General features: G+C 39.0%; 1 protein-coding gene across 2 annotated transcripts in view; it reads right to left on the bottom strand.

The window, feature by feature from the left end:
* LOC149178508 (MAP3K epsilon protein kinase 1-like) overlaps nucleotides 1–15,635 on the bottom strand; it is a 199,982-nt gene that overhangs the window by 36,476 nt on the left and 147,871 nt on the right. For both annotated transcript variants that reach the window (XM_089420367.1, XM_089420368.1), the window contains 2 exons: nucleotides 10,296–10,631; nucleotides 9,998–10,042 (listed from right to left, as the gene is read on the bottom strand). In XM_089420367.1, coding sequence (XP_089276493.1) covers nucleotides 9,998–10,042; nucleotides 10,296–10,631 — 381 coding nt within the window. The remainder of the gene's footprint in view (nucleotides 1–9,997; nucleotides 10,043–10,295; nucleotides 10,632–15,635) is intronic.

Raw genomic sequence — 15,635 nt, 5'->3', positions numbered from 1 at the left:
TAAAAGAGTCTTGTTCATGCTTTCAGCAACTCCATTTTGCTAAGGAGTATACACAGTGATTTTATGTCTTTCGATCCCAACTTCCTTGCAATAATTATCAAATTCCTTTGAAGTAAACTCACCACCATTGTCAGTTCTTAGACATTTAATAGTTCTTCCAGTGATGTTTTCAACTAATGCTCTAAACTGTTTGAAAACTGTAAACACATCAGACTTCTTCTTTAACATGTAGACCCACACTTTTCTAGAGAAATAATCAATAAAAGATACAAAATATGACGAACCTCCATATGAGGTTGTAGGAGACGGACCCCAAACATCAAAATGGATATAATCAAGGATTCCCTTACTAGTATGTTTTCCAGTTTTAAACTTCTGCTTGCTTTGTTTCCCAAACAGACAATGTTTGCAGAAATCTAACTTATCAGACTTTAAATTAGGAAGTAACTTACGATTAGATAAAATCTTTAAACCTCTTTCGCTCATATGGCCCAACCTTTGATGCCATAAACGAATAGAATTACTGTCATTTTCAGACACTGTAGAAACATGATCTGACTCTGTTCTTCCTTCTAACTGAAAAAGATTTCCAACCTTCTTTGCTTTCATTACTAGTAAAATTCCTTTATAAACTTTCATTACTCCACCTTGAATAAAGGTTTTATATCCATTAGTGTCTAGTACTCCTAATGAAATGAGGTTTTTCCTTAGTTCAGGTACATGTCTTACATTAGTTAAAATTTTATTTGTCCCATCAAACATTTTAAGCTGAATGGTTCCAATTCCCACAATGTTACATGTGACATCATTTCCCATGTAAACTACTCCATCATTGATTGGTTTATAAGTTTTAAACCATTCCCTATGAATACACATGTGATTTGATGCACCAGAATCTAACAGCCAATGTTGATCATGACTAGACAAATCAACTGATAACACTTCATCACTCATACCTGTCTTGGATGCCGAACCTGTATTTGTCGTGTTTGCTTCTTTCTTCTCTGTTGAAGAGTCTTCTTTGGATGCTTGCTGTCTCTTCCAACAGTCCTTCTTCAAATGTCCCGATTTGCCACAAAACCAGCACTTTACCTTACTCTTCTTCCCTTTCGATTTTGAACGCGAGTCGTTGTGCTTACTGGAGCGTCTTTCTCTAGAACGACCTCTAGCCATCATTGCTTCTGATGTAGAGGTTTCGGAATTTGACCTCTTCCTTGTCTCTTCAGACAACAAAGCTCCAACAACATCATCAAATTCAAGGGTTTCTGATATACTTAGACTTATAGAAGTAACAAAATGATCCCATGACTCGGGCAACAAGCATAATAAAGTTATAGCTTTATCTTCTGATTCAAATTTTACTTCTATACTTTCTAATTGCACCATGAGAGTATTAAAGACATTCAAATGATCAGTAATAGTTGTACCTTCCTTCATGCGCAGACTGTACAATTGTCGCTTCAGAAGAATCCTATTGGTTAAGGATTTTGTCATGTACAGCTTCTCAAGCTTTGTCCACAAACCAGCAACAGTTTTCTCTGACACGATGTTAAACAAAACATCATCCGCCAAACACAGTCGAATACCGCTCAGAGCTCTTCCATCCAATTCATTCCATTCATCATCTGTCATGGTGTAAGGCTGTTTGGATTTTCCCAATAGCGCCTTCGCCACGCCTTGTTGCACAAGTAGATCATGCATCTTCACTTTCCAGATTTCGAAGTTATTTTTGCCATTGAACTTCTCGATCTCAAAACGAGCACTTTGAGTTTTTGCCATGTTGTAACAAACTGAATCTCCAATTCCAACTTAATAAATAAAGTTAATATCTAACAAAAAAATGCCTTTGCCTTCTACTATGCTGCCTTTACCTTATCATACAATCCCTCTGCTGTACAAACTGCAGATTAAAAAAAAACAAATAAAAAAATGCAGTTTTACCAAAGCGATCCTCGCTTGGCGCGTTGGCGCTTCCTTGACAGCAGACGATCCGCGCCAGAACAAAAAATAGTGTAAGTGACAAAAATTGGCGTGCTTAAACCCGTCGATTCCGCGCCAATCGGGATACTGGCGCTTTGGCGCGAGTATTAAACTCGGATCCGCGCCACTGGCGCATCTGTTCCAAAATAAAACGCGCCAACCCGATCACTGTCAGAAATTGGCGCGACTGTCTCTGCCGAAACCGCGCCAATCGCCAAAACTCCACCTTCAGCAGCTCTGTCACACGCACCAGCTCCACAACCAGAGACCTGTAGGTTATGGGCCCTCCACGCTTCCGCTGCGCCGCTCTGATACCAATTGTTAGACCAAACAATGCGCAGCGGAAATAAAAAACATACATACACAACACATACAAAATCACAAAACCATAACACAAAGAATTTAACGTGGTTCACCCAACCAATTTGGGCTACATCCACCAGAACAGAGGCATCGGCAATCTTATTATTCAATAGGAGATTACAACAAATTCTAATTCTTCACACATACTCTCAGCTCACCCTATTTTCTCTACACTCTCTCAATCCTCTACGGGATTACATTTCTTATAGCTAGAGTATAAAACTGAATCATAAATTCCCTCACAACAAATATAGGATGCATTAACTCTTCCTCAAAAAATACTGGAGCTAATATAGCAACTAATCCTATTGTTGTCACATACATGAGATTTTTGCCAAATTTAATTAAAATAGAAAATCTCAACAGTTCCAAACCTTAAGGCCTTTATTAGTCTTTGCATCATCATAGTAATGGGACAACAATCGCAAGTTGTAATGAACATAAACCAAGCTCTTTGCCCGGTCTAAACTCAAGTTGTTCCTTTTAACACTATGGATGAAAGAATAAGAGCTCCAACACCTCTCTGCAGAAGAAGTGTTTACCACCTGTGATAGCACCCGCAATGCCAAAGTCTGTAGAAGTGGAGTAGCACCTCCATGCATGTTCCACCACTCAAGAGAAGAAAAAGTCTCTTGATCATGCATGCTTCCAAATGAACCAGTGCTAAGTGTATAGTTGCTCAACGGTTTACGTACCATTGCAACCTTCTCATCAGGGACTAATTTATCCAATGCAATCATATATTTTTCTAGAACCTCTGGATCTAGGTGTGGTTCCCCCTTCCCCTCAAGGTGTTGGTGTTCAAAGCCATGATGGATGATAGTATTTAGGTGTCAAAACATATGCTAATGAATGCAATGGAACATTTAGCATACCCCATTGTTTTTCCACCTCTACACGAATATAATTGTACAAGGTGATATCTCTAGGCTCAACAATGTCTTTAATTTGCCCCAACATGTTATCCATTTGCTCATACACCTCCCCAATTATTGGTCGATCTGAATCTACAAACTTGATCATGTAATAAATTGGTTTGGTGAATTGCAAAACATATATAACCTATGACCAAAATAACATGTCAAGAATAGTATCCTTGGCTATATTAGCACCATCTCTATCAGTGTTAATTTCCTCCCATGATTCAAAGGTCACAATATTAGTTAAATCTTGTCTCACCTTCACTATAACTTGCAAATCTTGTTTTTGCAAGTTTAAGAAACTGCAACTTGGAGTAAGTCCCATAGAAGTAGTTTACCCTTGTATGCCCTATGATAAATTTAATGAGTTGCTTCCCTCTCTTGTAAAGTTGATTAATCCACCCACATTCTTTATGCTTCAAAATATCATGCATCAAAAAGTTCAATGTGTGCACCAAGCACATAGACCAAAAGATTTGTGGATGAGTATGCTCAATAATTGTTCCTATTGCCTTACAATTTGCTACATTATCTGTGATCACTTGAACCATATTATTAGAATTTAGGACCAACATCTTTGATTGATTGCAATAGGAGATCTGCAATGTTTTGGGAAGTTGCACTAATGGAGGAGGAGTAATGACATGTAATAAATACTGCACCACTAGCAGAAACACCAAGAACATTTATCAAATGTTGGTTTCTAATATTTGTCCACCCATCTGATACAATGGATACCCCACAATCCACCCACTCATTTGTAAAATGTGTCAAAGCTCTTTGAACCTTTGCTTTTTCTTTTTCTAATAATAGTGTTCTACCTTTCTCATAGTTGGGGGCCTTGTATCCTTTTCGGGCTTCATTGATGTCCTTTACCATTTGATGCCAATAGGGAGAGCGAAGCACATTGAATGGTACACTGCAAGCACAAAGATATTAGACTACCTTTCCATCCACATCATCCCTCCCAGCAACATTCAGGAAATCCCTTATTGTTCTTTTACCTCCAGAGCTTACAGATGTACCATGAGGAGATGAGCTACCAAATCAAGAGGTTGAACTTGATTCAGATAGAGTTTCTTGTTTCTTGTTTTTTTGTTGTGTAGCCTCCTCTGTTTGGATGTATTGGGCAAATTTCTATCCCCACAGCACCCTTTTTATCATCACTGTCCATCATCCCGCAAAGAAGCCTCCTTGCACGGCCCACGAGTATATGAACCACTATATAGTTTTCCTCCGTGACAACCATGAGGGCACAAAAACTTGTAGGGTGTCAATGCAGCTTTCCCCTCTAGTGTTTCAATGTTCTCATCAGGTTCATCCCCTTCCTCTTCAAACCCTTCCTCCTCATCATACATTGGGTCACTCATATGGGGACTACTATTCTCTTCTTCTTCTTCTTCCCTTCTATTCCTACTCCCCCTTGCCATCATGAAAACCAAAAGTGGAATGATACATATAAGCCAAAAAAACACCATCTTGGAATATGAATATAGGTGGTGGACAACTTGCAAATAAATGAGCAAGAAGAAAGAATGGGAAAGAGTAGGAGAGGGAGGAGAAAAAATACAAAAAACAATGACAAAAAAGTGAGGGAGTTTGGGGTTTGCACTTACCTCTTTAGCTCTTGTAGATGGAAGCCCTTCTTTACTCCTCCTCCTTCAATGCTCCTAGCTCCTCCTTCACTCCTCCAAGCTCTCCTCAACTCTCTCTTCTCCAAGCTCTCTTCTCCTCTCTTGTCCAAGCTCTCCAAAAACATAGGAGTGAGAAAATGAGAGGTGAAAAAGACTTTTATCTTTTTCATTCCATCCCTAACCCAGTGCAAACCCACCCCCCAACCCAACTTAAGCCAAAAAAAAAAAAAAAAAAATAATAATAAAAAAATGGTTTAACTATTTAAGTGTGCCGCACGGTGGAAGCAGCTAGCGGGCCCACGAAAGCGGTTAGGATCTGCCTGAAAGCAGCCCCGATCCGCAACGGATCCACGGGCCGATCCGCCCTTCGAAACGTGAATGCGGCGTACAGAAACGCGAATTCAACGTACAAAAACGCGGATCGGGCCGCACGGTTCCCACAGGCCAAGAATTGTTCAGCCCGGCCTAATCCACATTTCGGTTTTTTGGAGCCGCGTTTCAGAGGGCAAATCGGTCGGGTTTCCATACAGGAGACGAATCAGGCTTTGGAGCCAAGGGGTGTTTCCTAAAACACTGCGTTCAAGGCATGTGCTAAAGTGTGCAATGGAGTGTTCAAATTGTTCCACCTATCAATAATGGTTTTCTTGACTAAATCAGCAAAATGATCATCAACAAACAAAAGCTGTGGAGACTTTTGTGAAATGATTTCCATAGTTTTCTCGACCATAGAATCCTTGCCATCATATACCTCTCCTAAGAAAGGTTGGTTAGTGTCAGCATTCTGAAGAAGCTAAAATGCAGGGGTTGTGAACTTTAGCATGAAATCTATCTCGCTCCACCAATCCTCATCAAGGCACAATCTACGCACTATATATCCCCGCTCTGAACTGACTTATCTCCACTCAACCCAAAGTTGACTCACCACCATAGAAACTAATGCTTGCTTAACCTCAACAAAGAAGCACAACATTAAGAAGTTTGAGACATATCTTGTCTCAGCAACTTTTAACAACTCCAATTTGGAGTACTCTCGAAATATTGCTCGAGAATGGTGGTGGTTGGTGATGAATTTAACAATCTCCCTTACTTCCCCTGTGATTTCCTTTATCCATGGAACTTTTTTGTCGAACTCCTCTAAGATCATATTCAAATTATGGACAATGCAAGTTGTCCAAAAGATGTGGTCATACCTCCCCTCAATAATTAAACCTGCAGCTTTGCAAACTAGTGCATTATCCGTGATAACTTGCACCACCCTGTTAGGCCCTATTTGTTCAACAAATTTTATAATAACATCAACAATGAACTCTACATCTTTTACCTCTCCTAAGAAGTCTTTCACCTTTAAAAACATTGCTCTTTTGGGGAAAGTGGCAATGATATTTATCAATGGCCCGCACCTTGTATCTATCCATCCATCTAGGACTATGGTAACCCCAAAGCTACTCCAGGAAGAACAAATTGGTGAAAAGATATCCTCCACAAGCTCCTCCTCATTTTTGAGAAGTAGAGTTCTGACTTTCTCATAGTTGGGCCTGTTGTACCCTTGAGGAGCTTTGTTAATTTCCCTTATCATATCTTTCCTATAAGCAGAGCGAACAACATTGAATGGGATACCACATGCATAGATGCAGCTAGCCACTCTAGAATCAGTTTCTTCTCTCACTTGTACATTCACCAATTTAGCAATTATGCTATCTTGAACTGAAGCACATGCCCCTCTGGTATTTTTGGATGGTGGTTGTTCATGTTGTTGAGTGGCTCTCCTGTTCCTTGCTTCAACTGCAATCCTTGGCTCAATGTTTTGTGGAGCTTGAGGAGTAGCTTGACTAAGCTCTTCATGCCTTCTTTTAATTCCATCTGCCTCATCTTGCTCTCTTTGATATGCCCTCCTCACCAATGGGTCTGTTGTTTTTGTGCAACCTGCAATTCCCTGTCATCCTCCATGCAAAAGATGTGTCTTGACTCTTCACTCTTGGGTAGGAGCCCTTCTACGAATTACTGCAAAGATTACATCGCCATTCCCATGAGCCACCACCTCCACATTTTTGAAGCTTCTAAACATGCCTCCAAAGAGGATAATATTCAGCCCTTGGGTTGGACTTGGGGCTTGAACTTGCACCTTGGTTGGAAGCCATTGCTGCAAAAAAAAAAATTAAAAGCAAATACGTAAAGAAAAAACGTTTTCATATATTTGGAAGCATAAACCCTCGAAAAATAGAAGAAATAGTAGGAAAAAATAAGAAAATGAATGCTTCTTATCCAAATTAAATTTTTGTAGTTGAAGTTACCCCAAAATGCCAAAAAAGACAAGAGAAATATGGTTGTAGCTAAGCCAAAAACCAAGAATGTCGTAGCTGGAAACTCTGCACTCCAAATATGCTTGTAATATCTCTTTCACTTGTTGTTGAAATCTCCTTTGCTCACTGTTGAAAATGCCCTCGCTGAAACCCCTGCTCTCTTCCTCTTTTCTCCTTGCTAAAATTGTTCGTCTCCAAGTGAAACGACTTGCTCAATTCATGTGATGTGGTAATGAGGCAAGATTCTTTTTATAACTTGAGCGAGCCATCTAGAAGCATCCAAAAGATATTTTATTCGCCCAATAAAATAATAAAAACAAAAAACAAAAAAAATCATAACTTAAAGGTCGAAATGCAGTCATACAACCTGGAAACGCGCTTCAGGTCGTACCGGGCCACGTTTCCCCAACGTGAAACGTTCCAAACAAAACAAAAAAAGTGGGAAAATCACAACTTAAAGGTTGAAACGCAGTCGTACGACCTGGAAACGTGTTTCAAGCCATACTGGGCCACGTTTCCCCAACGAGAAACGTGCCAGTATGGCATGAAACGCGTTTCGAGGCCGTACCAAACGTGTTTCCACGTTTCAGTTTCGTTTTAGCCCAAAAACACCCTTGGGACCAGCGTTTCCTACAGCATAGTTTATAGATGAATTTCTATAGTGTAATTGCTTAATGAGACACTGCAATTGTTAGAAGAAGATCTATATTATTCAAAGTAATTACCAACAGTTCAGAAATATTGTGCTTGTATTTGTTGCACTTGAAAAATCAACACCATGGAGATGACGTGTTGGTATAGAGGCACTTTGGAGGCATGCACATGATCTAGGAGATACATCTCGGAGTATGGAGCACTCATTAGCGCACATGGCACCTTTTTCTAGCATCTAGAGCTCATTTGGAGGATGGCAACATGCTTAAGGAGAATTTTCTCCCACACGTGGTCATATATGGCACTTTTGTTGTGTTTTTGAGCTATGAGGTTGGCTTGTAACCTCTTTCTTATGGAACACTTAAAGAAAACTTGTCAATAGGGCCACTATAGTTGAATTATTGTGAAAATGAGTGGGATAGGTCTCATACAAAAAGAGCCTCCTCTCATTTCATTTTCTCATCATCACACATTGATATTTTTCCTCTCCAAAGGAGTGTGAGTTATTCTTTTTCGTTGTTATTGGAAAGATGTGATCTTTATTGGTGTTATTTGCTTGTGGATGTAATTTTGCATGGAGACATTGTTTTGTGGAGAATTGTGTAATTAAGTCTTGAAAAACAAGAAGTTGTGTCCACCAAGCTTGAAACCATCTCCCTATTGATAAGTGTAACTAGGTTCGTTCTTCATAATGACCTCTGTAATTGTGATTTTATGTAATTGATGAAAAGAAGAAAAATAAAATTATTATTGTAATGCTTACGTCTCATGAGTTTCATGAGCTAGGGTTTTTGAATTAGAATTGCAGACCTAATTCAAGAAGGCCAAAGGTCTGAAGCAGAAGGAGGACGAAGTAGAAGAGGCGCTGAGAAAAAGGAAGGAGCAGAAGGTTGACTGTGTTTTTCTAAGGATCTCATCAAGGGAACTCGTCTTCATCTTGGAGTGGCAAATAGGTCAAGGGTCTTGGTCTTGGTATTCGTCAATTGGAATCTCTATAAGAAGAAGAATTTGTTCGGATTTTCCTCTCAAGAAAGAGAGGTTTTGCCCCTGGATGATAGCCTATATTCTGTGTCTCTTGTCTCTTTATGGTTTATGCATTGATAGTTGTTTGATGAAAAGAACACTAATAATCTAAGTAAAGGAAGATCCCAATCTAAGAAAGTAAAAAGCATTCACAAGCTGTTATCTAATGAAGAGAAATCACCTAATATCTCAATGGCCTAGATTTCTCAACACTTCCATCATCAGTAGTAGTAATAATAATAATCTAATTTTAAGGTCATGGCCAAGCTAGACACCAAAATGGTGGATGAGGCCCACTTGTTTATGGGGCAAAGGACCTACCTAAGATGAGAAAATTTAGAAATGTTCATAAATGCCAAGGAATAAGTCAATGAGACTAGAAAGTACAATCATTATCCATGGACTATTGGAGTGCCAGGAAAACTCCCGAAAACTAAAGAGAAACTGATCTAGTAAAAGAGATACCAATGTCAATGAATGACAAAGAAAAGACTGATCTAGGTAAAACAAAACCCTAAAGGCATGAAGCCTGCTGAGTCCAGACATGGAAGTAAAAATAGAAAGGCAGGTCAAGTTAGGAGAAGAGGCATCCCTGTCATCCTTTATCATTGTGAAGGAGCCAACGAAACTCAATGTTGTTCTATAGGGACATGAGGGGAAGTCATGGAGGATGGTCATTCAATGTGAGCCTTTTCATGGCCGTGTAAATCCATTCATTCCACTAGAATATGATCCAGTTTACATCCTCTTTAAATAGTTATCACATACTTTAGTTTTTACACTGTCATTGTAAAATCTGTTAGCATTAGTCACATTCGTACATCTATAAATACTCTGTTCTCTTCATGTATTCAAAATCTTGTGCATAGCATATATTAGTAATAAAAAACCCAGATGTCATTTGCTTTGCATATATATCCTGATGTCTTACAAATTCCAGCTCATAAAAGTACATCATATAGTCCCCTCCTGAAGACACACAGGCTCTGGCTTTACACAAAAGCTTAAAAAGTGCATTTTGTAAACAATATAAATACACCAATAATTATGATGTAGAATAAACAAATATTAAGAAGAATAATCGACACAAAAACCAGCTACCTTCAAAATATATTGAGCATACCTGCACAGGAAAAATGTCCCTGCCTGGCACTTTTTCCTCAAAACCCTGCACATTAGTTTCAAAGATGTTAAAGAAACAGAGACGTGCTGAATTAACAAAGACATGTATTAAAGAAATATAAAAATCTCAGAACAAACGATAAATCTAGGAAGGAAACATTCCAAGCATTTATCTTTAAGAGTCAGACCCACAAAAGCATTAACTAGAGTTGCCAATTGGCAAATGGCTTCTCTCCAAAAGAGAGGGTTTTTTACACAACAAAAATGAGAGAGAGAGAGAGAGAGTAAATACAACTCACAATCCCATCTATTCCAATTCCATCATCTTTAACAACATTCATCATCACAGAAAACAAACGACTTCCATTTCTCTTATCTGCTTTGCTATCTGTTTGCTTTTGAGCTATCTTTGCCTTTAGCTTTGCAGCTAGATCATTCTTTCCATATTCAGATAAATTTGTATCCTGATTCATTGGAGAAGCAGATACAGAGGTCGACTTTTCCGCTTTTATAACTGATGTGTCATGATGCCTTTCCAGAGGCTCATCAAATAAGTCATCCAAGGTGCCATCTGCAGGTGTATCACTGAATCTGCTTAGTTCTTGCATGGAAGGAGTTCCCGATGACTTTCCAGCCTGCCAACAACACATATGTCATATTTCCAGCTATCATGATTATTTGAACATGGACATAATATAAATATCTTAAGCATTTGCTCATACAGCATCAGAAGGCCATTTCTTGGCCGGTACTAACAACCATAAGACTTGTTTAAGACAACCATTTCATTTTATCCATGTAACCCTACCACCCTATACAAGTGAAAGTAATTGGGGCCTTGTCTAGTATCATGAAATGTAGCAAACATGCACATGGACAGTTTTGATTCTCAAGCATACTTTATAAGTTAAGAATGAAAGCAGCACTAGCTAATAACGAAGTATATCGTATCATTTAAAAACCCACTAGTAAAAAATCACAGTTTCTGTCCTTCAGATGAACTGTCAAAAAATATAATTTAATGTCTTTAACTAAAAAGAGTCTCATTGACTTGCATCAGTGGATGCACTAGGGTACTGAAGAAGCTAAGACAGTCACGCATTCTTGAGGAGAAAATTTGCCAAAACTAACATCTGATAAGTTGACCATCTCATTTTCAAGTGACAGTTCTTCAACCTACATTTGTACCAGAAAATACTATAGAAATAAAATTTGTATTAATATCCATAAATAACCAAACACTATTAAAAAACTTATCCCTGAGCCAGTTCCTACCACTACAGAAATGACTTCCAGTATAGAACTCTAATAAGATAATATTATTAATATTCACAAGTGACCAAAAAGGTAGGTCAATGGACTCAAACGTACATCGGTAGTGAGGAGCAGTGGGAGTGCCAAAGTGAACCCTGGAAGCTAGAAGCTAAAGGAAAAAAGAGTAAGGAACATAAATGATAATACCAACAAAAAAAGCAAAAGTAAGTGACTATACCATCAATACAATGTAAGAGTGGCCTCCTACAAAGTGACAGTAAAAGTACAAATAGAGGCGAAAGAAGAAATAATCCTAAACTAAGCCTCGAGGGTCAGCTCAATTGGTCGAGTTCCCATCGCTAAAAGCACCTCACTAATGGGAGGTCACGGGGTCAATTCTCCTTGACGCCCTTGGGGTTAGGCTCTGCTAATAAGCAGGTGGGATGTGATCCCTTTGGATGGATCTGCCTGGATATTTTCTCAGAATTAAAATTTAAATAAATAAATGATTAAAAAAATCCTAAACTAAAAAATTTACTAATCCTAGTTTCCTATCATGTGAGCAATAGTTTATCAAAGCATCTTTTAGACTTTTACATGTACAATTAAACAAAAGAGCAGATATATCAAGCCTATGGAGGACAGAGATGCAATGATAAAAAGCCTCCCACTTCACATGCTCCAATTTTGTCAATTTTGTTAAGCATTCCTTCTCATACATATGATGCTTTTCTCCAAGTATATTAGTTGTACTGCATGCATATTCTTAGCTTAACTCCACCCATTATTGGACAGACTAAAAGAACAATGTTATCTCAAACTCACTACAGGAATCTTGCACATTCTACTAAGACATTTTTCAAAATCAGAATATTCAATGGAGATTATATGTGTGAAAAAAATTGCTTTCTAGAATAGGAAACATCAATTCTACCCTTGTTATGGTTTTATACATGTGTCCTGAGACTGCACTAATATAGGTTTCTTTCTTCATATTATTTTCGGCACCTTCCAGGAGATGCGCTTGCACTCCCACATCGTATCCTTGCTGTATTATTCTGTCCCACTGAACTACTTTTGTGGTCATTCATTGGACATTATAAAATTATCATATCTTATTAACTGTTTGTCATGAGCAGAATCATGCAAATATTTGAAGCTTCCAATCATTTTTCACCATCATGGTCTGCTCTAAAATATGGTAATATTATCCAATGGTACATATATTCATTTGCTACCATCACCAAGGCTATTGTCTGGTGGCTCAGAAGCCTCCTTGCTATGTAGAATCTCAGAGGTCTCTGTGGTTTTCATTGCAAATGAACGTGCCTTCAACTCTCGTTTGAAATAACCATTTAAGACTTGGAAAACGCAGAACCTTGCACTTCAAAGCTTCATTTTTTGTTTCAGTTAATGGTGTGTTGTCAGACAAAATCATTCTGCATAATTCTATCAGAGAGGGCTGCCCTCCTGCCCCATAGCTTTATGTATTAACCACTGATGCCTTGAGCTACCTCCTGGAAACTGCTAGACTCCAAGGATGGGAGGATATTTCCATTCCGCAAAGGGAAGACATGATAAAAAATTATTGTGCTGATATTCTCTCCACTTTGTTAAGCTTTCTCAGGAGTCTATTTATGCTGCACTTGAATGCCTAGATATCTTCTGCACTACAGCTGGGGCAGCGGTGAATTATCCAAAATCCAGCTTTTGGGTGATAGGGTTGTTAGTTTTTGGTAGCATCGGATGTGCTCTAGCCATGAAAAATGGTGGAGAGGCTAAGGCACATGAGTTCTAAAGAACCCAGAAACCATTTGGTGAAATTCTGCCAAGATTGTATTATGTAAAAATAATTAATATTTTTAATGGGGTTCCTAAGTTTAAACTTAGAAAAATTAAAGTATTAATGGATATTAATTAAAATATGGGTGAGAATGTTCTAGAAAGCGGATAAAGTCAAGATTTAATCTTAGCCATTGATAAAATACTTAATCTTGGTTGTTGAAGTCTCAACGAGAAAAGTATAAGGAGGATTGGGGTTCATTTGTAAGACACAAAGAGTTGATCAGACAGTTCGATATTCCTAGGGCAGGGTTTGCTAAGGAATTCGAACAAGTGATCAAGCAGTCGGGATCAGAGGCAGTACTAGAAGGAAGTGATTTCCAGTTCAAGTGATTATACTTAAGAGAACATGAAGAATCAAAGAGCCAGTGCAATGCCATGGAGGGCCAGCGTAGCGATTGGAAGAGGTTGACGCAGAATTGTTGGGGGATAGCAGAGATCAGTGCCAGGATTCATTGTAAGTGATTGGTACAGAACCGGCAACACAGTTAGGGTGGCACAGTCAGAGGGAGTCTCCACGCAGAAGCTATGCAGAGACTACGTCGGCTCACGCAGAGACTTCGCAGTGGGTCATCCAAGAGCTGGGGCCAATGTAAAATCTCCAGATTCAGTGTGAGAAAATTCTCACTATTTATCTATCAGTTATCTTCTCTGAGTGGATTGCCATTTTCTTTGGGGCATCCAGATTGTATTCAGAAATTTACTGCCAATAATAGAAACCCTCAAATTTGTTGCACTGGTTTTCCCGCATTGGGTTTTTACGGGACGACCGTCCAAAAACAAGTGTGTCAATGTTGGTGATTCTCTTGCCTATTTAATTTTCAGTTATTAATTTGTGAAGTCTGCAGCTGAATTTATTTTGATATTTACTGAAGCATTGGTAAATAACTTATTATTGTAAATAAGTAGGAGAAATAGATCAATCACTGCAGCAAAATTTTCACAAGGTTTTGGAACCAAACTCACCTGGTTGAACTACACATAGTGAAGACGATGACATAGTCTGCTATCTTTGGGTACCCTTTCACGTCAATGTCTCTCTCAGATCTATGCAGGATTGGTGTCTTCTGAAGTGATAGAGTAAACTTCAAAGGTGGATGTACATAATCACAAATATTTATCTATCAGGACACCATTACCTATTAAACCTTCTTTCCTCCTCATAGGTCTCCTCGAACACCTCCTACTAGGTCATGCATTTAGCCTCTGGTTGGTCTAAATCAATCAGCAACATGAAATATTGTGCTAAGTGCTAACTGAATTTGAGGCACTTTTGCCCTTCAAATTGTTGAGAAATCTAGTTGCAGCTAGATTAGGTGATTTCTCTTTCTTTGATAACTGCTTGTGATGCATTTTAACTTGATTAACTTCTACTTACTTGATTATTATTAGTGTTTTCTATCATCAAAGAGCTACCAGACAATGAAGATCAATGAGACAATAGGACACAAGATATAGGTTGTCAACCAGGGCCAGAACCTCTCCTCTTGAGAGGAAAACCCACAAGAATTATTCTCTTCTTATAGAACTTCAAATGACGAATTCCAAGACCTAGAACCCTTGTCAAAGTCCCCTCCAAGACCAAGTCAATCGTTCCTCTAGCAACTTTGACCCCAGCAACCTCTACAACTTTGACCCTGGCAGCTTCTCCAGCAACTTCGACCCCCAGCAGCTTCTTCTGCAACTTCGACCCCTAGCAGCTTCTTCTACAACTTCAACTGCAGAAACACTAGATGGCACATGTGGGATGATAATGATGAATTTGCTTCTTTTCTTCTTCACTTGGATAGCCTTCTCCTTCTTGATTACTCAGCTTGCAAACTTAGTCTTTTCCACACCTGGTTTCAGTCTCCTAAGTTAACTGTAATTTTAGTCTTACTGTTGCAATTGATGCCCTAATTCTTTTGCAGGTGTGAAGGATATTAGCACAAAAACAATCCCAAAAACTTCGCTTTCTCCTTCTCTTTCTTTGTTAAGTATTTGACTCCTTTTTTCGTCATCTTCTCTTCTTAGATCGAACTTCTTGAGAGTTGGATGGATGATCTCCAAATGAGGTCGAAGTCTTCTTATTTATAGGCTTCTTTCTAGGTCAAATTGTTGCCTTTAGGCCGCCATGATCTTTCGACGATGACAAGGTCTTGGAGGGTCTATTTCACACTTTTGACTTTACATAAATTTTCTTTACAAGATGTAACATGCCCAAAAGGGTCGTTCATACATGACAAATGACAATGACTCAATTGACTTGTAGACTCAATGACAAGCCCTAGAAGCACTCAGTGGGTGTTTGACCCAGTGTCGCAGGAACTGCCCCCCCCAAGGATCCAAAGGCAGATTCACATCCCGTACGGATCCGCCATCAATCTTTCACAAGAACCGCGGATCGGAAAATCAGATCCGTGGTTCCTCCTTTTTTTGGCGATTCTTGCAAATTTGGATTCGTGGGGGCCCAATCCGTGGCTCCTACTGCCCAATCCGTGGTTCCTATTTCCTGATCCGCGGATCTGAAAAGGATCGGGTGCGGATCTGTGGAGGTTCGGGCG

This window comes from Pinus tabuliformis, chromosome 4_1 (assembly GCF_031772625.1).
Source record: "Pinus tabuliformis cultivar Carrire ecotype Pingquan chromosome 4_1, CPIR1, whole genome shotgun sequence".
NCBI classification, from domain to species: domain Eukaryota; kingdom Viridiplantae; phylum Streptophyta; class Pinopsida; order Pinales; family Pinaceae; genus Pinus; species Pinus tabuliformis.
The sequence above is the reverse complement of the archived record's forward strand: the minus strand, read 5'-3'. Positions and strand labels throughout refer to the sequence as shown.